The 20954-nt window shown below is 24.9% G+C and overlaps 5 protein-coding genes across 5 annotated transcripts; 3 read left to right on the top strand and 2 right to left on the bottom strand.

Annotated features, from left to right (window-relative positions):
- Positions 1-862: 862 nt before the first annotated feature.
- Positions 863-2392, top strand: PCHAS_0607100 (eukaryotic translation initiation factor 5, putative; the record flags this gene model as incomplete). Its single annotated transcript, XM_736087.2, has 1 exon — positions 863-2392. The coding sequence occupies one exon, from the start codon at positions 863-865 to the stop codon at positions 2390-2392; it is 1530 nt and encodes a 509-aa protein (XP_741180.2).
- A 1380-nt stretch (positions 2393-3772) lies between these two features.
- On the top strand, positions 3773-7972 carry PCHAS_0607000 (DNA-directed RNA polymerase III subunit RPC2, putative; the record flags this gene model as incomplete). Its single annotated transcript, XM_735452.2, has 1 exon — positions 3773-7972. One exon carries the CDS (start codon positions 3773-3775, stop codon positions 7970-7972), a length of 4200 nt encoding a protein of 1399 aa, XP_740545.2.
- Positions 7973-8393: 421 nt separating this feature from the next.
- PCHAS_0606900 (Tat binding protein 1(TBP-1)-interacting protein, putative) lies at positions 8394-10352 on the bottom strand (the record flags this gene model as incomplete). The annotated part of the gene is made up of 1 exon (XM_732776.2): positions 8394-10352. One exon carries the CDS (start codon positions 10350-10352, stop codon positions 8394-8396), a length of 1959 nt encoding a protein of 652 aa, XP_737869.2.
- Positions 10353-10797: 445 nt separating this feature from the next.
- PCHAS_0606800 (rhodanese like protein, putative) lies at positions 10798-11928 on the bottom strand (the record flags this gene model as incomplete). Its single annotated transcript, XM_732196.2, has 1 exon — positions 10798-11928. One exon carries the CDS (start codon positions 11926-11928, stop codon positions 10798-10800), a length of 1131 nt encoding a protein of 376 aa, XP_737289.2.
- A 1515-nt stretch (positions 11929-13443) lies between these two features.
- On the top strand, positions 13444-20742 carry PCHAS_0606700 (conserved Plasmodium protein, unknown function; the record flags this gene model as incomplete). The annotated part of the gene is made up of 1 exon (XM_016797455.1): positions 13444-20742. The coding sequence occupies one exon, from the start codon at positions 13444-13446 to the stop codon at positions 20740-20742; it is 7299 nt and encodes a 2432-aa protein (XP_016653406.1).
- Between the last annotated feature and the right edge of the window lie 212 nt (positions 20743-20954).

The following is a 20954-nucleotide window of genomic DNA, read 5'->3' as shown; positions in this document are numbered from 1 at the left end:
GAGACAAAAAATATATATATAATAAACCAAATTATGCTTAAAAATTGTATAAATGAATCATAGCATTCCCCATTCTTTCTCTCTCTATATATATCCATATATGTATGCGCGTGAGTTATTAATACAATGTTGTAAGGACCAAGAACCGAATTTGAAAATAGAATATAAAGATTAAATTATTAATATTTGTATATACATATTTTTATCATATTTTTTTTAATTTGTGACTATATTTATACTATTTGTAAGCAAGCATATTTTTCCATCCCATCTTAACTAAAATAAATTATTGCAGAAGTGTTGTATTCATATTTATCACCGCGTATGTATTCATTCACACAATAATACTTTCTTTAATTATTTCAAAAAATTCAAATCCTTATTATTATCAACCAAATAAGTTTTATTTATATATACTTATTATTATACGAGCAAATAAATATTCAAAAATATATGCATATATAGGAAGAGTTTAAAATTATATATATAGTTATTTCATATAATACACAAACTTATTCAGTTTATTATTATTTTTGAGGGTGAAAATAGTAAGAAAAATTATATTAAAAGTATATTATATTAATTTTATCTTATTATAACAAGCAGGAGTACATATTTTATATTTGGATAAAGAATAGGAGTTGTACCATTAATGAAATATATATATGCACATTAAAAAGGGTTATATAAATAGAGTTAATTCGGATATCCATAATAATTACAATAGTAGCTTACGAAATAATCAAGGCGGAGCTAAAAAAGTATAAAAATAGAAGAAGCAAAAAAATAACTTGAACGTAGTGGTATAGTGAAAAAGGTAGAGAACTCTTTTTAATTTTGTATTTATTGTATACTTGCTAAGATGTCATACATAAATATACCAAGGGATCGTAATGATCCAAATTATAGATATAAGATGCCTAAGTTAATCTCAAAAATAGAAGGTAGAGGAAATGGAATAAGAACAAATATAACAAACATGGGTGACATAGCTAGAGCGTTAAAAAGACCACCTATGTATCCAACAAAATTTTTTGGTTGTGAATTAGGAACAATGGTTAAGTTTGAAGAAAATGAAGAAAAGGCTATAGTTAATGGTGCACATAAAGAAAATGATTTAGTAAATATCCTTGATAAATTTATAGAGATGTATGTTTTATGCCCACATTGTTTGTTACCTGAAACGGATATTATTGTAAAAAAAGGGTTTCTAATATGCAAATGTAATGCCTGTGGAAATATAGGACAGCTTAATAATTCTCATAAAATCGCTACATATATGATAAAGAATCCACCTCAAATTAGTACAGTAGGTAGTAAAAAGAAAAAAGTTAAAGAGAAAAAAGGTGACAAAAATGGGAAAAGTAAAAATGATAAAGCAGACAAAGGAGCAGGTGATAATAATGATGATTCAAAAAATGGAATATTACAACCAGGAGGTTATCACGATAATAATAGTTCAGATGATGCATGTACAGACAAAAGTAATCCAAATAATAGTAGCACCAACAATAATAAGAAGGATAAAAAAAGTAAATCCAAAAAAGATAAAGGAAAAAAGAAATTAGAAGATAATTTTGTATTAGAAAAAGAATTATTACATTATGAAAGTTTTGAAATTAAAGAAGTAATAGATAGATTAAGAACATTAGTTGTAACCTTTCCAAATATAAGTGATAATGATTTTTGTGAAGAATTACGTGTTTTACAAGTATCTCAATGTTTTGATTCGAAATGCAGAATGTTTATTTGTTTGTGTGCATTATTTGATGATAAAATATCAAAAGAGTTATTAGAAAAAAATATAAAATATTTAAAAAAAATTAATGATACATCAGTAACTACTATGGATATATTTTTAGCTTTAGAATATTATGTAAACAAAATAGCAACAACCGCTATAACCATTTATCCATATATTTTACAAGTCTTATATAATAATGATATGCTCGAAAGCAAAGACATAATTAAACGATATGACGAGGAGGATGATGCAAGTGTTGCATCGGTATCAAATAATAAAAAAGGAAGCAATAGTAATAATATTAACAATGTTGATGAAAAACAAAAAGAATATAACGAATGCTATGAAAAATGTAAATGTATGGCAAAGCATTTTGTTAACTGGTTAAAACAAAATGATTCGGATGAAGAAGAATCAGATGATGACGACGAACCAAGTAGCAACAATATTGCCACAAGTTATAAAGTGAAATCTTTACGAAATAATGACAATAATAAAAGTAAAGAAAAAAGTAACTTAAATGGAAATGATAAACCATTTGAAGATTCAAAGAGTGAAAAAAATGATGATGAAGAATTTTTAGATGCAAAAGATGGACTTAACAATACAGCAGATGAAGAAGAAGAAATTGATATTGACGCTATTTAAAACAGTTTCGAACTTTAACAATTTATTTTATCGTTTGTGAATTTTTTTTTCATCAATTGTTCTTTCATGTTGCATAATTCACATTTTGGGAATGTATTAAATTAATTTATTTTTTTTTTTAACGAATATTTAGCATATATATGTATTGGCATATATATATGATGAGGATGTATACCTATTATATACATATGCTTATATGTGGATATACTCTAAAAAAGTTGATGATAGAGTAAAAATATATGTTTCGTGAATATATGGTGTATAAGAAATATACATTTTTTTTTTGTTAGTGAATATGCATGTAAAACTTAAAATTGTTTTTTCATCTGGACATTATTATTTTGACACATTTGTATAAAAAATAAACTAAAATAGTTATTATATAATTTGCAATTTTCTCAATTCAAAAAATGAATTTATTTTAACAAAAAGTAAAATAAGTAAAGGAATACTATAAAAAATGGTACTACATGATAGCATAATAAAATTGATACTGTTTTATTCGCTTTTCATTTTTAATTGGTAATATGTCAATAAATACATAAAAGTTTTTATACCCCTTTATATATGCTACTACTTTGGTTGACTCAATAAGATACCCACCTTTGTAACATTAGTATAGAACAATTTAAAAGAATAAATTTGCTTTGAATTTTGTTATTATTTCTATATTTTATTATGTTTAAAATTGGTTAAAAAAAATGAAATATTTCATAATAAAATAAAAAAATAAAAAAAAAATAATAAAATGGGTGTCACCATATTTTGTGCGTCACATGCATTATGTGTATTAGTATTATGGCAAAAATTAAAAAAAAATTTGGTCAATATTTTATTAAATATGTATTATATATATATTTATTTATATGCATATTTATTTGTTAATTTTTTGGTAACAACAAATTTTAGATTGTTATATATTCTCCTAATTGGGAGTTTTTTACAATTTAAAAAATAAAGTTTTTGAAAAAATTTATAAACAGATTAGTTTGAAGATACCACGTTATAAATCCAAACATGTAGATATAGAAAATGGAAAAAATAATTCTTTGATTTAATTTTGACGTTACATGCTTGTATATTTTCTTTATATACGTTTTATATGTTATATGTTTTCATTTGATTAATATTTATTTGTTTACCTTTAAAATATTTGCTTTTTGTTAAAAAAAAACAAAACATAGCAGATAATACCACCAAGGCAATGTTATTACATAATAGCTAGTATAACAAAAAAATTATAATATTTACGAAATATCGAAACAATTTAAATGGCGAAATTAAACGAAATAAATAAGCGCATATAATATATATACATAGTTAGATGCCTTTTTGTTCCTCTTACATGTTTATATACTATCTATAACATTTTGAAGGAACATGAGGGAACTATTTAGGATAAGAGGGAAGAAAAATACATCAAATGGGGACGAAAAGAATGAAATAAAAAATAATGAAAATAATTTTCCCAATTCAAAAGAGGAAAACTCAAATGGGAACATAATTAAAATTAAGGATGAACATAAAGAAGAAAAAAAGGAAGATGAATATTTTAAGGATGAAATAAGGCAAAATTTTGATCATACCGATAATGATAGTAAATGTATAAAAAATTTTACATTACAATCTGGTTATAAAAAGGGAGAAAGTACAATGAATGAATTGATAGATGAATTAAATAATAATAATTATGATCAAGTCATAAATTTAAGGGGGGAAATGAATCCATATGGAAAAAATGGTAATATAAATATCCAAAACCAATTTGCTAAAGATGAAAAAGAAATAAATGATAAAATTGATGTATTATTAGAAACTAGTGATAATTATACTAATATGTATAATCAAAATTATAATAATTTAACTAGCGAAAAAAACAAAAAAAAAATAAAAATTAGTGCTGCATTTGGGGATAACACAAGTTTTGAAGAATTTTCAAAAAATCAAAATTATAACTATAATCCAGATTTATTGGTAGAAGAAAAAGATTTAGCAGATCTTGTTGTAAAAAATTCTAAACACAATCAAAGCATTTATGAAAATTCTAAAAGTATAAATACATTAAATGAAAAATGGAAATTATTACCAGCATATTTAAAAGTAAAGGGTTTAGTAAAGCAGCATATTGAGTCATATAATTATTTTATAAAAAGAGAAATAAAAACAATAATGAATGCAACAACAAATAAAATTATAAAATCAGATATTGATGAACATTTTTATTTGGAATTTTTGGATATATCTGTTGGAAGACCATCTATAGAAGAAAATATGATAGAATCAAATTTAACACCTCAGATATGTAGACAAAGAGATTTAACTTATTCTGCTCCGATATATGTAGATGTAGAATATATTAAAGGTAATAGTATTGTTACAAAAAATAATGTTGAAATTGGAAGATTACCAGTTATGTTAAGAAGTGATATATGTGTATTAAATAATAAAGATGAAAATGAATTAATGCAATTAGGTGAATGTCCATATGATCCTGGAGGATATTTTATTGTAAAAGGTACTGAGAGGGTATTATTAATGCAAGAACAATTATCAAAAAATCGAATTATTGTTGAAATGGATATAAAACATAATATATGTGCCACTATTACATCTACTACAGCAGAATCTAAAAGTAGATGTGCTATTGTTTATAAAAATAATAAATTATATTTAAAACATAATTCGTTTACAGAAGATATAGGGGTTTGTATTATCCTTCGAGCTATGGGTTATGAAAGTGATCAAGAAATATTTCAAATGATTGGATCGCATAAAATGTACTTAAATGGTATACTACTTTCTTTATACGATTTATATACAGAAAATATAAAAACCAATTTAGATGCATTATTATATATAGGTAAAAAGATTCGACCAAGATTATTAGCTAAAGGGTTTTTTAGTTCAATGAAAGAGAAACAGGTAAAAAATGAAAAAGATATAATTGAAGAGGGATTAGATTTTTTAAGTCGTGTTTTATTATCACATATACAACAAAAAAGTAAATATGATTTTCGAAACAAAGCTAGATGTATCTGTCTCATGATTAGAAGAGTGTTAGATAGTGCAAATAATAAAAATGAATTAGATGACAAAGATTATTATGGTAATAAAAGATTAGAATTAGCTGGTCAATTAATATCATTACTTTTTGAAGATTTATATAAAAGGTTTTATTTTACTTTAAAAAAACAAATTGATCAAACACTGAGTAAATATATGCAAAGTAGTTATAACTCAAAAATGAAAAATAATAGTAGTGTTGGTGGAAATAATAATTTTTCTGATAATTCTTATCCAGATGTATTTAGAAATTTACCAAAAGATATAATAACAAGAGGAATGCAAACAGCTATATCTACTGGAAATTGGAACATAAAAAGATTTAAAATGGAAAAAAGTGGTGTATCTCAAGTCCTTTCTCGTTTATCATTTATTGCATGTATAGGTATGATGACAAGATTAAATTCGCAATTTGAAAAAGGGCGAAAGGTTAGTGGTCCTAGAGCTTTACAGCCATCTCAATGGGGAGTACTATGCCCATGTGATACACCTGAAGGAGAATCCTGTGGTTTAGTAAAAAATTTAGCATTAATGACACATGTAACAAATGATAATGAAAATAATGAGAACTTAATAGAAATTCTTTATACATTAGGAGTAGAAGATAGTGATAGTTTAACTGGTGAAGAAATGTATAAAGAGGGTGTTTTTTTTGTTGTATTGAATGGTATATTATTAGGGGTTCATAGAAAACCTCTTAAATTTATGAAAAGAATTAGATGCTTAAGAAGGTATGGAAAAATAGGAGAATTTGTGTCGATATATGATAATTTTTTACATAATGCAATTTATATATCAACAGATGGAGGCAGATTATGTAGACCATTAATAATTGTAGAAAATGGAAAATCTAAATTATTAAATTCACATATTAAAGCATTAGAATCTGGAGAAATAAATTTTTTTGATTTATTAAAAAGTTCTGTGATAGAATGGATAGATGTAAATGAACAAAATAATTTACTAATAGCCTTAAATGAAAAAGATATTAATTTAAATACAACACATTTAGAAATTGATCCGCTAACAATTTTAGGAGTAGTAGCAGGATTAATACCCTACCCAAATCATAACCAAAGTCCTAGAAACACATATCAATGTGCTATGGGAAAACAAGCTATAGGCTCTATTGGATATAATCAATTTATTAGATGTGATACACTTTTGTATTTGTTAATATATCCTCAAAAGCCATTAGTAAAATCGAAAACTATTGAATTTATTAATTTTGAAAAACTCCCAGCTGGACAAAATGCAATTGTATCTGTTATGAGTTTTTGTGGATATGATATTGAAGATGCAATAGTTATGAACAAATCATCAATAGATCGAGGATTTGGTAGATGTATGTCTTTAAGAAAACATTTTATAGAATTAAAAAAATATTTCAATGGTTCCAATGATATAGTTCTCCCTTCTCCTCTTTCAATAAGCAAACAACAACAAATGCAAAAAAAATCTAGTAAAGAATCAAATGATAACTTAGCAAATACAAAAGAAGATTCTAGAAAATCTATAAATAGTGAGCTAAAGAAATATCATTCATTAGATGCAGATGGAGTTGTATCTATAGGTTATTTATTAAAAGAGGGTCAAGTATATGTTAATAAATATTCACCAATAAATGTAAAAGATCATGTAAAAGATATGAGCAAATTAGATTTAAATGATTTTAAATTAAGTGAAGTAAAATACAAAAGTGTTTATCCTTCCTATGTTGATAAAATAATATTTACAGAAAATGGAGAAGGCTTAAAAATATATAAAATTATTATGAGACAATCTAGGTTACCAGAATTAGGTGATAAATTTAGTTCAAGACATGGACAAAAAGGGGTTGTTGGATTGTTGGTAAATCAAGAAGATATGCCATTTACTGAATCAGGAATATGCCCTGATTTAATTATGAACCCTCATGGATTTCCATCACGTATGACAGTAGGTAAACTTCTTGAACTTGTTTCATCTAAATCTGCTGTTTTAGATGGGGAATATAAATATGGGTCAATTTTTAGTGGGACACCATTTGAAGAAGCAGCTGAGGTTTTATTTAGATATGGTTTTAATTGGTCATGCAAAGAATTATTATATTCAGGATTAACAGGAGAACCATTAGAAACATATATTTTTATGGGTCCAATATATTATCAGAAATTAAAACATATGGTTCAAGATAAAATTCATGCTAGATCTCGAGGTCCTAGGCAATTATTAACACGACAACCAACTGAAGGTCGATCAAAAGAAGGAGGATTAAGACTTGGTGAAATGGAAAGAGATTGCTTAATTGCATATGGTGTTAGTAACTTATTACTTGAAAGGCTTATGTTAAGTAGTGATGTTTGTGATGCTTATATTTGTGAAGATTGTGGAATGATGGGTTATGATTTGTGTTGCACATTTTGTAAAAAATATGACAAAAATGTTGTTGTCAAAATGCCATATGCCTGTAAACTTCTTTTCCAAGAGTTACAGACTATGAATGTATTCCCGAAAATTATTGTAAAGGAAACATAATAATTTTTAGTATATAATCTTTTCTCCTTTTTTTGATATAGCCATTTTTGTATGTTATATATATACAATTTTTTTAATAATTTTTAATCCTTAATTCAATTTTATTATTGTGTTTTAAATTTGTTTTCATTATATACATTTTTTATATTACCTTTCCACCATTTAAACTTTAAAAATAATTTAGCTTAAAAACATTTTTAATTTACAAAAGTTGTATCATTTTATTTAACAAACGTATTCCCTCTCTATATACCTTCATATGCAAAACTTAATGCTTGATATGTATATAAGACTGAGGGTAAAATAGTATATAATTTATTTTTTATAAGTTACAAAATTATGAAGAGATAAATGGGTATAATACTATATATGAATTACGTTATGAATGTGCCCATTTTACTACAATTATAAATATGCCGATTTAAAAGTACAAATTGAGGGGAATAACATCTTCATCGGTGTCAATTCCCAAATGATAAATGACCCCTTGTGTATCTTTTTCTGTTAAGCTAGCTATACATTTAATAATTTCAATGCATAATTGTTTTCTTTTAAACCAGACGGAATGCAAATATCCATGATTATTTTTTATGGTATCAATTTCATCGACAGATATTTTACAATTTTTATTTGCTTCTTCATAGATGTGTATTTCCTCTTCAATTTGTAGTAAAGTCTTTTTATATTCATTTACATTTTTAATGAGATCCAAATCTTCAATTAATTTTTTTTTTTTTTTTAATAAATCATTATAACAATTTTTAGCTAGCTCTACCTCTTCTTTTACTACTTCAATACTGTTTTTTAATTTGTTAATTTCTTCTACATTTAAACTTTCAAATTCTTTTTGATTTATTAAATATATTTTTGCTTTTCCATATTCTTTACATTGTAATTTTTTTTCAATACTTAATTCATCCATTAGTTTTTGAACAGAATTTTTACTAATCATTCCATGAAGATTATCATATACATTAATAACAGAATATGGTCTATTTGTTTGTCTCATGTATTTATAAATCTTTTCTTTTGCATCTGTATCACTTAAAACGATTTTGATTGGTTTACCTTTGTTTAATTCCTCTTTTTTATTTATTTTTTTAATTTCAGTTACATCTTTATCCTTTTTTTTTTCTTTTTCGTTAACTTTTTCCTGATCATTTGAATATATTTCCATTTCTTCATTATTTTTTGTTTCCTCTGCACTTGTTTGATTATCTTGTATTTCTATTTTTGAATCTTCTTTGGTTTCATTCTGTTTAATTTTATCGTTTTCGTTCTGCTTTGTTTTTTCTTTTTTTTTCGATTTCCCTTTTTCTGGTTCTACGAGTTTATTTTCTGTAACATTTTGTGATAACTTAGTTTGAGCATTTAATGAAGAATTCGAACAACCAGTCGTTGCCATTTTCAAATTATCATCTTCAACGATTTCTTTGGATGCCTCATTTTTAGTAGGACTATTTTGTTTGCTTATACTGTCTAAGGCCATGGTTTTAACTTTATCTTGCTCAGTTTTATCATTTATTTTATGAGTTTCTTTTTTTTTTTTTTTTTTTGAATGATCAATGTCATTTTTTTCCTTAGCACCCCTTTTTTCATTAGTATTTTTTAATTTTGCAGAGTTGATATTTTTTTTAGGCTTTGCATCTTTTTCATTTTCCAGTAGTGGCACTGGTTCGCTACCTTTATTATTATCATCATTGTTGATAAAAGATGTATCTTTTGTTTGATCCTGTTTTATCAAATTAGTTATTTCTACATTTTGTGTAACTAATTTCACATTTTTCTCTTTCGTGTTTTTACTCTTGTTATTATTTCGGTTGTTTGTTTTAGTTTTTTTCACAGTAGCACAACTATTATCAACACAATTTTCTTTTGCTTCTTCTCTTTCTTTGATATCCATAAAAATTGTATCCTTTTCTTTATTTATAATTTGTGTGATATCAGGTTGTAAATTATGATCATTATTATTTTGTTCATTTTTTTCACACTGGTTTATTTCCGTTTTATCATTTAATTTTTTTTTTTTATTTTTTTTTTTTTCGTCTTTTATATTTTGTTCATTTTTGTCATCAGTTAGTTGATCATACATTATTGTATCTTCATTAGGTTTTAATTTCTCCTTTTTATTATTTTTTCGCTTTTTTAAATTTGTTTTATTGTCATTCTTGTTAGGAGTGTCAAGTTTGCTATTGAGGGCAGGCAACTCATTCGTTTTTGTTTGGTCATTATCATTGATTTCGAGACTTTTTATCGCACTATTACTTTCGTTAATGCTCGTTTTATTTGTGTCTTCTACATTTATCTTTTGAGATTTTTTATTGCTTTTCTCTATTTGATTTGTATTTTTGTTTTTGCTTTTTTTCTCATTTTTCAGCATTTTTCATGATTATGTAAGAATAAGTTGTAAATGTGAATTTAATGAAAATACAAATTATGAATTGTCTTAAAAGGTTGACTAAAGAAAGGATTGAAGTATGTGCATATGCACATTGCATGTACATTTATTTGGCTAGCAAAGTTTAACCGTTCCTTTTTTTGTTTATTTCGAACTTATAGGAATTGTGAAAAAGCTATAATATTTTTAAACAATAAATGTGTAAAGGAAAAAGTCTTAGGAGTTAATTAAATAAATATAAGTATTATGATTTAAAATGTTTATGTGTTTATACAAAATGACAAAAACAAGTGTACATACATATATTTTATTTCTACAGTAATTATATTAAAAAAAATAAATAACAACAAATAAATTTGAAAAAAATATATTTAAAGGCACGAATGCATTGTCTTGTTTATGTAATGAGTTAAAGGGGAATATGTTTCTACGAAATATTATGCTTATAATATTTATATTCGGAAAAACTTCCATTGTATAGTATTAAATTAGAAAAAGGGGCATTTAGATGATATAAAATATATATTAAAATACAAGCAGTTATACCTTTATTACATGTTGCTATTATAACATTTTGTTCATTTAATATCCCATGTGCATTGCAAATGTTCTTTAACTCTAATTTACTTTTAAATGTAAGATATTTATATAATTCCTGGTTACTGTTTATAAAATAATGATATGGTATATTTATTGAAAACGGTATATGATTATTTATTTTTGTTTTTTTATCATTTAATAATAGTAATGAACTAAAAGAAGCATTAGGCCGAGTATCAATTAGTATAGTCGTCTTTAATTTGTTGTTTTCTTTTTGGGCTATATAATTTTCTATATCAGAATAATTATATATATTTTTTTTTAAATTAGTCTTTATGTTTTCTTTATTTTTTATTAAATGTTCTTCTATCATTTGATCAATGTGCTTAATTCGCTCTTTATCTAGTGTGCTATTATTATGATTATGTTCTGTCTCGTTTTGGCTTATTACATATTTCCCTTCGCTTAACCATTTATTTAAACCACCATTTAAAATTTTCACATTATTAAAACCAAATATTTTAAAAATGAACCAAATTCTTGGAGAATAAAAAATGTCATCTTTTTCATAAAATATGAAAGGAATATTTTCTAATGAATTAACATTTGTTAGTGTTTCATGTCTTATCAGTAATTCTCTAAGGTAACTAAAAAATTCAGATTGAGTTGGAAATGAAAAGGAAGGAATATTCAAATCTTGATTTAAACGAATGTTTGAATTAAAATTGATACTTGATTCTATTTTTTCGAGATTATCATCATCATTAGTATACTCATTATTTTTTTTATTATTTTTTATATTATACCAACTAACGTCAAACAGTAAATATTTTTTTTTGCTTTTTATAAGATCGTATAGTTCATGAGTTTCAATTAAACAACTATTTTTTGGTTCTTTCATTGAGCTACATGTTCTCAAGTATTGCCATTTATTTCGTAAAAGTGGTGGCACATATTTTGGCCTCTCAAGCAATGTGTATTGTGAGTAATAAAATATTCTGGAGAAACATTTGTTCATACTGCATTATTAGTAGGCAATATATATTGTTTTAGAATTATAAATTAGTTTGATTTCCCCATAAAATATATCACATATATGCATATATTAAAAGGATATATTTAATTTAGAAAAATATATTTCCATTTAAATAATAAATTAATTTCCTTTATTTATGGAACTGGATACGTGATATTGTATGCATGCTAGGATTTCCATAAATATGTATACAGTCAATATTTTATGATATACATAATTTTTCTTTTTTCTCACACATATAGAATGCTTTGAAATTAACACAAATTATAAAATATTTTATATATAAAAAATTTGAAAAAATTGGCACATAAATTTGTGCTATTTATTATTACCCCCAATTTAATATGAATTAAAAAAAGTATTTTAATTTTATATAATTAATTTTTTGTCCGAATATTTTTATTCATTGGTGGTGACATTTGGAAAATTTTATAATTTTCCCTTTGAACATGTTAATAATTTGGTTGAAATAAAGAGAAAAAAATTAACGAGGAGGAACAATTTTGGATACTCCCATTTTGCACTTAAAATGGAAGATATACTTCTCAATGTTGTAGATTCTGTCTATATGAATGTTAATACATAATTAGTATAGGAAAAAATGTATTGAATATTAGAATATGACAATGCTGTCAAATATTAATAAATTTATTTTTCACATGTCTGTATGTGCATGTTTTTTGTTGCATTTTCCTTGGGTTAAAGAAAAATATAAATGGTTTCATAATATCTTCAAATACGAAATGGTTATAATTTTTATGAATCTTGAATACAATTTTTATAATATGAATACATATTAATATAAGGAGAAATATATATATTTTTATAACACATTTATGGTTCCTTTTTTTTAACGAAAAAAGAGTGCACATTTGTATTACATTTAAAAATGCGTGAAATATTTATTTCTATATTACTATTATTGTAGTTTTTTTTTAATTAATTACTAAATACATTTTGGCATATTAAAATTTAATATATATTTTTTTTGTATCTCATATATATAAAAAAAAATAATAATAATTCTGACTGTTCATAAAAAATATGGTTGTAAAATTTAATCTGTGTGCAACGTTGTAAAAACATAGGAAAAAAAAAAATAAAATTGGACATAAAATAAGTAAATTAAATTTATGAATATTTTTAAAACAATTTTAATATGAATAATTTCAATATTATGAATTTTTTTTTTATATTTTTTTTTCATTTTAGCTACCTGTTTTGAGTTACACCAGTTCTTCGCTGTTTTCTTTCATAAAGGAAAAAAGACAAGTTTATAAAATATTATTTGGTAATTATACATACACATATGTATGTATGCATTTATATAATTGATTTTATTGTTTATATATGTGTACTTATGTATGTAAGTTCAAATGAAAAATACACCATAATGCAAATGTTATAGCTCATATGAAGTTATGAAAAAAAAAATATGTTATCCTGGACAGTAATGTAAATGTGATAAATGATTAATATTATATATATATCAAAAAAATGCCAGAGAGAAAAAAGGATATTTTTATTTTTAAAAAATGGTGTTACATTAGTAAACAAAAATACAAAAAAAATAAACAAAGGAAAAACAAACTTCGAAAATGGAAATATATATGTAGACAAATTTACTCGGGGGAATTATGTTCCTTAAAATTACGATTAAAAAAAAATGTAGATTTAAAGAGGAGTATAAAAACTATAAGGGATAATATATATAATTCAAGAATAAAAAAAATTAGTGTGAATGATTGTGATAATAATACTCTTTACACTGATAACAAAATGACTTCTGAAGATGAAAATGTGAATTCATTAAAAAATTCAATTGAAAACAAAAATATTATGTTATTGTTTTCAAAGCAATCAAATGGTAATTATATAAAAAATAAATATTACGATGATAGAATATCCTCTACAAATTCCACATGCGCATCATCACTATGTTATGATGAATACGCATACAAAAGTAGTAGCAAAAAAAACAATGACAGTGACAATAATAATAGAAATATTATGAAAAAACCGAAGACGTCTTTTCCAAACGCCAATAATATAAATATCAATTTCTTGAACCAAATACATTGTAGTAGAATAGTTGAAGCTCGTTCGCTATTTACTTTTTTTTATACAAAGCTAAAGCGTAAAGACAAAGATTATTATAAAAATAAACATATGATGCATAAAAAAAGTGCTTTATATATGAATAAATTAAATAAAGAATACAATCATGAACTTAGTAAACAATATATTCCTAAAAATCAGGAACAAATTTACAATGATATAAAATGCAAACCAACCAAAGCCCCTCCATCTTATAAATATTATAACAAGGATAATCAAAATATTGAAAATAACTATAATAATATTAACCATATTAATGGGAATATAAATAATGGTCATAATAATGTTTATGCTAATCATAATGGGCAATATTCTTTAGAGAATGAAGGAATGAAACACGACCCTAATAATTTTAATAACAATGCTTCTATGGAAACTCCTGATAAGCAAGAACATGAAAATAACAATAATGAGGAAAATACTGAAATGAATGCGGAACGATTTTTAGATGAATTTGATGATTTTGATATTAATGAAAAGTTCAAGGAAAAAACATATTACACAGATCGATGCATGCTGGATAGAAATGGAAAAAGAGTTTCAATATTGGATCAATTAAATATAAATTTGGATGATAAAAAAAATGTTGTTAATAATGAAGAATTAAATGATATAAATTTATCTAGTGATAAGAATTCTAAAGTAGCAAAAAAATTAAGTCTAAATACTAATATGGTAACTAATGATCGCCCAACTGTTAATATAAATGATGATGAAGCAGATATTAATATAAACGAAAATGAGTATACTAATAATTTGAAAGAAGATAATTATACAGGTGATAAAAACGTAGTAAAAAATAACGTGATAATTACAAATAATACAAGCATTAATAGTAAAATGGCACATTTGAAGAAAAATAATAAAATGCACCCTCCTAAAAAAGGTGTAAATAATAACATCGTTAAGGAAGGAATTAAAACAAATGATGACAGAGAAAAATCAGGTGATCGCATTGCGAATAATAAGATAAATAATAACAAAATTTGCAAAATAAATTATGATATGAATAAAAAAATGAGTCATGATACGAGCAGTAAAATAGAGTATAATATGAATAAACCAATGGTAAATAACATGAGCAGCTCAATGGAATACAACATGAATAACCCAATGGGAAATAACATGAGCAGCCCAATGGAATACAACATGAATAACCCGATGGGATATGACATGAATAACCCAATGGGAAATAGCATGAGCAGTCCAATGGAATACAGCATGAATAACCCGATGGGATATGACATGAATAATCCAATGGGGTATAACATGAATAATCCAATGGGGTATAACATGAATAATCCAATGGAATATAACATGAGTAATCAAATGGATCTTATTAATAATTATACGGGAAATATGAATAATGGCAACTTTAATGTTCCCATGATGAATCCATTATGGAATGGAGGTGAGTATCCAATGCACAATGGCATTCAAGGTAACTTCTCTAATATGAACAACATGAATAATGTGAATCAAGTTAGACAAGGGAATAATCAAATGGTTCCACATAATCAAAATGATGGCACAAGTGTAAATATGAATAATAGAAATTTAGTATTATATAATAATGATAATATAAAATATGACGAAGATTTTACGTTAAATTATATTCTTCAGAAATGCGAGGATGATGATCATTTTTTTTCAAGCAATAATAATAACAATTATGAAGAAAATATAGATGACAAAAAAAAAGAATTACAAAAATACACAGAAGGAATGAATAAATTAGTAGAGCAAATGTATTTTTATGATAACTATCATGAAGAATTAAAAATTTGTGACAAAGATGAGATGCCATCTAGTAATACTTACAATATTATTGATACTTCTTTAAATATAGATGTGGTTGATGGAAATGATGAAGAGAAAGAAAGTAAAGAAATAATTTCTCAAATGAAACTAAAAATAATGAATTTAGAAGAAAAATTAGAAGAATTAAAAAATAAAAAAACCGAAGGTGAAAACAATTTAAACGAATCAAATGATAAAAAACAGGGTGATGAGTCACAGAATAATAAAATAATAAATGAATTAAAAAAGGAAATCGAAAATATTAAGAAAAAACGACGAAAAAAAAAACATAAAAAAAAAAAAGAGAAAGAAAAGAAGAAACAAACAGAAGAGAATAAAGAACAAAAAGACATAAATGAGGATAAAAATAATGAAGAAATCAAAGAACAAGAAAAAGGCGAAAATGAAGAGATCAATAATTTTAATATAGATGATATAATAGACACTGATAATTTAAATAATTTAAAAAACGAAATAATGAATAATGTTTACTATTATATATATGAATCATATGATCAAAAAGATTATGATATTTTAGAAAATTTAGCAAAAAAACATGAAACAAAAGGAAGAAAAATATGTTATAATGTAAATTTACCAAAATCGGACTTTAAAAATAAAAGGACGTCAAGTCTATGGTTTTTAAATCCAGCATATGAAAATTATGTTCTCGAAAAAAAAAAAACACAAAAAATAAGAAATTCATCTTCTGCATCCTATGAAAGATTAGAATTTTTATTTAATTCAAATGATATGAACAATTTTAATGGAAATGAGGATGAAAATAAAAGTGTGTTGAATTCTGATATTAGAGATAGTGAGTTTTCGTATGAAACTTTTATAAGTGAGAAGAAAAAAAAAATAAAAAAAAATAAGATTAATTTAATGAAAATGAAAAATAGTTTAACATTACGAGGAAAGAGTGAAAATAATATTTTAAACAAAAATTCAATGAATAACTTAAATAAATATGCATTAGAAGATGCAAATAGGGAAGTAGCAAAAAAGGAAGAGAATTTGCCTCAGGTTGCAGAAGTAAACCCAGAGGGAAATGATATGGTAAACGATTTGCTTGATACTATAAATAACTATGTTCCGGATAGATCAATATTTGGCATTTTTAATGCACCACCTAGTGATGTTAAAGGAAAAGAGAAAGTAGAACCAGGTGAAACTAATGAAAACGAAAAAGTGGAAAATAAAGAAAAAGATGTTGATGATATATTTAAAGAAGTAGAAGCTAAAATTAATAGTAAACTTATGAAAGAAATTGAAGAAAAAAAAAGAGAAAGGGAATTGTTAGATCTAGAAATAGAAAACAAAAAAAAGAAAAAAGAGCTAGAAGAGTTAGAACTCCAATTAATGGAAAATAAAAGGAAAAGCTTGTTGGCAAGTAAAAATATTAATGAAATAGAAAGCGAAGTTAAGTTGAATAAAAACGAAAAGGAAGAAAAAAATAGTGGTGAAGATATACAAATCGATAAACAGTCATATGAAAAAGCAAATGAAACTATTATTTTGGATAAAGCTCCTGAAGAAGTGCCAAATGAAGCTGTTGTTTTGAATAAAGCTGCTGACGAAGTACCAAATGAAATTATTGTTTTGGATAAGACTGATGAAGATGTGCCGAATGAAACTGCCGTTTTGAATAAAATTGCTGAAGAAGCACCGAATGAACAAGTCGTGAAAGAAAGTAAACAGGTGGAAACAGAAAACAATCGCAAGTCTAGTGATGTAAACATTACAAACGATATTCTGAATGATTATGTAAAAACTCAAAAAAAGAAAGAAAGGAAAAAAAATAATTGGGCATTATATGGTAGACCTAAAGTAAATAAAGAACGAAATAGAATATTGAGACGATTGTCTTCATCAAAAAGCGATGGTGGATTTAATGATTATGCAAATATGGCTGAGAGATTTTTCGAAATTGTTACAGGATATACTAGCGATCAAGACATAGAATATGATGATATTAAAGAAAATGATGATATAAATAATGAAAATGAAAGAATTGAAGAAAGAAAAAAAAAAATGTTTAATATTAGAATAAGAATGAAAGAAAATGTTTATAAAAATGATGCATTTTATAAATTAGGAAGGCCAAAATATACAAAATATAATATTTATCATAGATCTAAATCAATTACTCATAATACTATATTAAAAAAAAACAGTATAAAAAATAAAAAAGGAAAAAATGTACTTTTGAAAAGGTCTAAGTCTAAAAATAAGATTTCCAAATGTTGCCAGCCTAATATCGAAATTGTAGAAAAGACTAAAATGAAGTTAAAGGAAAAAATGAAGGAAAAGGAAATAGAGAATAGTTCGATTTTTAACAATTTAATTAGCAAAAATGTTGATAATATAAAGAAAATAAATATTATAAATGAATTAATAAAAGGAGTCAATATTAATACCTATTTAGTTGATAATAAGATGAAGGAAAATTTCGATTTGAAATATAAAAGAAAACTAATATATGAGGATTTAGAAAAAACAGATGCTGATGTAAATTTGGAAAAGCATCAAAAATTAAATAATGAAAAGGAATACTATCTAAAATATTTGAATAAAGGAAAAGAACAGACAACAAAACTAGGGGAGCATAAGGAAGACATTGCAGAGAAGGCGAACAGTGACGAAAGAGAGAGGCTAATGATGCTGGAAGAGGAAGAAAAAATGGTTGAAGAAATGAAGAGAATAGAAGAGAAAAGACTAGAAAGCATGAAGAGAATAGAGGAGGAGAAAAGGATGGAGGAAGAAAAGATGATAGAAGAAATGAAAAGACTAGAACACACGAAGAGAATAGAGGAGGAGAAAAGGCTGGAGGAAGAAAAGATGATAGAAGAAATGAAAAGACTAGAGGAAGAAAAGATACTAGAAGAAATGAAAAGACTAAAGGAAGAAAAAAGGCTAGAAGAAGTGAGAAAAATAGCGGAGGAAAAGAGGCTAGAAGAAGTAAAGAGAATAGAGGAGGAGGAAAAATATAGAATGGATGAGTGGAAAGACCAGCAAAATAAAATAGAGCAATTAAAAAGATATGAAGAAGCAAGAAAATTAAAAGAACGGAAAATGATACAATCTGCAAAAGAATTGATGGAACTAAATATACTTCAAGGTACAAAAAATTTAGAAAATAAAATTGCAATCGAAAAAGAAAGTGTGCAAAATGACAAAGAAATCAATAAAATAGAAGAAGAAAGTGGTGTAAAAGAAAATATATTTAGTAATGTGCTAGAAAAAATATATAAAAATACTGCTACTCCTTTATTAAATCATATAAAGGGTAACAAGACTGAAGAGAGCGAAAAAGGTAAAGCAAGTTTATTATACATAGTGGAAACAAAAGTAGAAAGAAAGGATGATGGGGAAGTAGAATTAAATGAAGTAGAAAATGAAAATGATCAGCAAAGTGGTAAAGAGAAAAAAATGCCAAATATATCGTGTACTAAAAATTATGAAATATTTGATAAAATGGAAAAAGACCGAAAACGGATGCTTAGAGAAAAAAAAGGAAGCAGTAGAATCACTTCGAATAAAACGAGTAATCGTACATTGCTAAATAATGCATATGTAAATAATTCTTTGATAATAAATAATATAATAAATAAAAGTAAAGAAGATAAGAATGCAGCAGAGGCAGATGCAGATGCTATGCCGAACAAAGAATTGTATAGCTTGCCAAAAAAAACAGTAGAAGATGCAAGTATGAACACATTAGGAGAGGACAAAAAACGAATGCTATTAAAAATAAGAAATAATAATTTAAAATATAATAGTTTAAAGGAAGAAAATATTCGTGATTTAGTTGAAATGGGACTAACCCATAGTATATCTATGGAAGATAAAATCGATGATTTATTTGAAATAAAAAGTGATGAATATGATGATAAAGATGATATATTTATATCTGGAACTGAAGAATCATTTTTAAAGATTGAAGATAATGATAATATTGACTTAGATGAATTTAAAACACATGTTTATAAAGAATCTTATCGTAAAGGTCTACTAAATGATAAGAAAGATGTTAGAGAATATTTTAAAAATAATTATGAAGCACCAAGTTTTAAGAGTGATAATATATATAATGAAAACATTATAATGGGATCTGATGAAATAAAAAATGTAATTATGGATAACTATAGTAATAATAATGATACATATGGAAAAAGTATAAGCGTTGATATAGATTTAAAAAATGTTTTAAATAGTTTTAAATTAAAAGAATATGAAAAAGAAATAGTTAGTAACAAGAGTTACGAAGATATCGATAATAAAGAGGATTATGTTTCAAAAAATAGTGAAGACTTTTATTTTAATTTTGAAAGAGAAAATATGGAAAATAAAAAAAAAAATAAAAACAATCATAGTAATAAACAATATAATGATATGAGTTTAAGCAAATTAGATGAAAATAATAGTGAACTGTCTAGTGATAATTCAATAAAATTTAGACAACTAAATACATATGGTTCATCTGGAAGTTATGCATTTAATTTTAATAAGAAAAGTGAAGAAGATGATCCATATATTAATTATTCCTTTGAAAAATTGCTAAGCCAAAATGCTGAAAGTGATAATTATGGAATAAATTCGAGAGACTATCAAAGTCAAAACATGAGTAGTGAAAGAAATGATATTCTTAAGAATACTATAAATCAATTAAACAAACTAAAGAAAACAATAAAAACTGCTGAAACAGGCAATTATTATAATACTGAAATGGATGAACAAAATATGTCTAATATCTTTACAGATGATTTAAAACAAGATGATGATCTATCTTCTTATTCTTATCTATCTCCAAGGAAAGTATTTAATAAAACGAGAGGGAAGTATTATGCAAATCATTATTCTCGTTACTACAGTTAATGGGCCTTTTGAAAGGAAGCTAGCCATGTGACTAAACTAGTAGCAATCATCATAACAATGTATAACCGACGGAGACACATAATTTAAAAGGGGTTTTATTTTATTGAAAGAGAGGTGTAGCACCATATTTGGTTATATTTTATGGCATGGTTAAACCTAATGTATGTATGTATGTATGTATGGACAAAAATGAGAACGGTAGGATTCAATTG

This window comes from Plasmodium chabaudi (assembly GCF_900002335.3).
Source record: "Plasmodium chabaudi chabaudi strain AS genome assembly, chromosome: 6".
Classification (NCBI taxonomy): Eukaryota; Apicomplexa; class Aconoidasida; order Haemosporida; family Plasmodiidae; genus Plasmodium; species Plasmodium chabaudi.
Note: the sequence above shows the minus strand (reverse complement) of the source record. Positions and strands in the feature narration are given on the sequence as shown.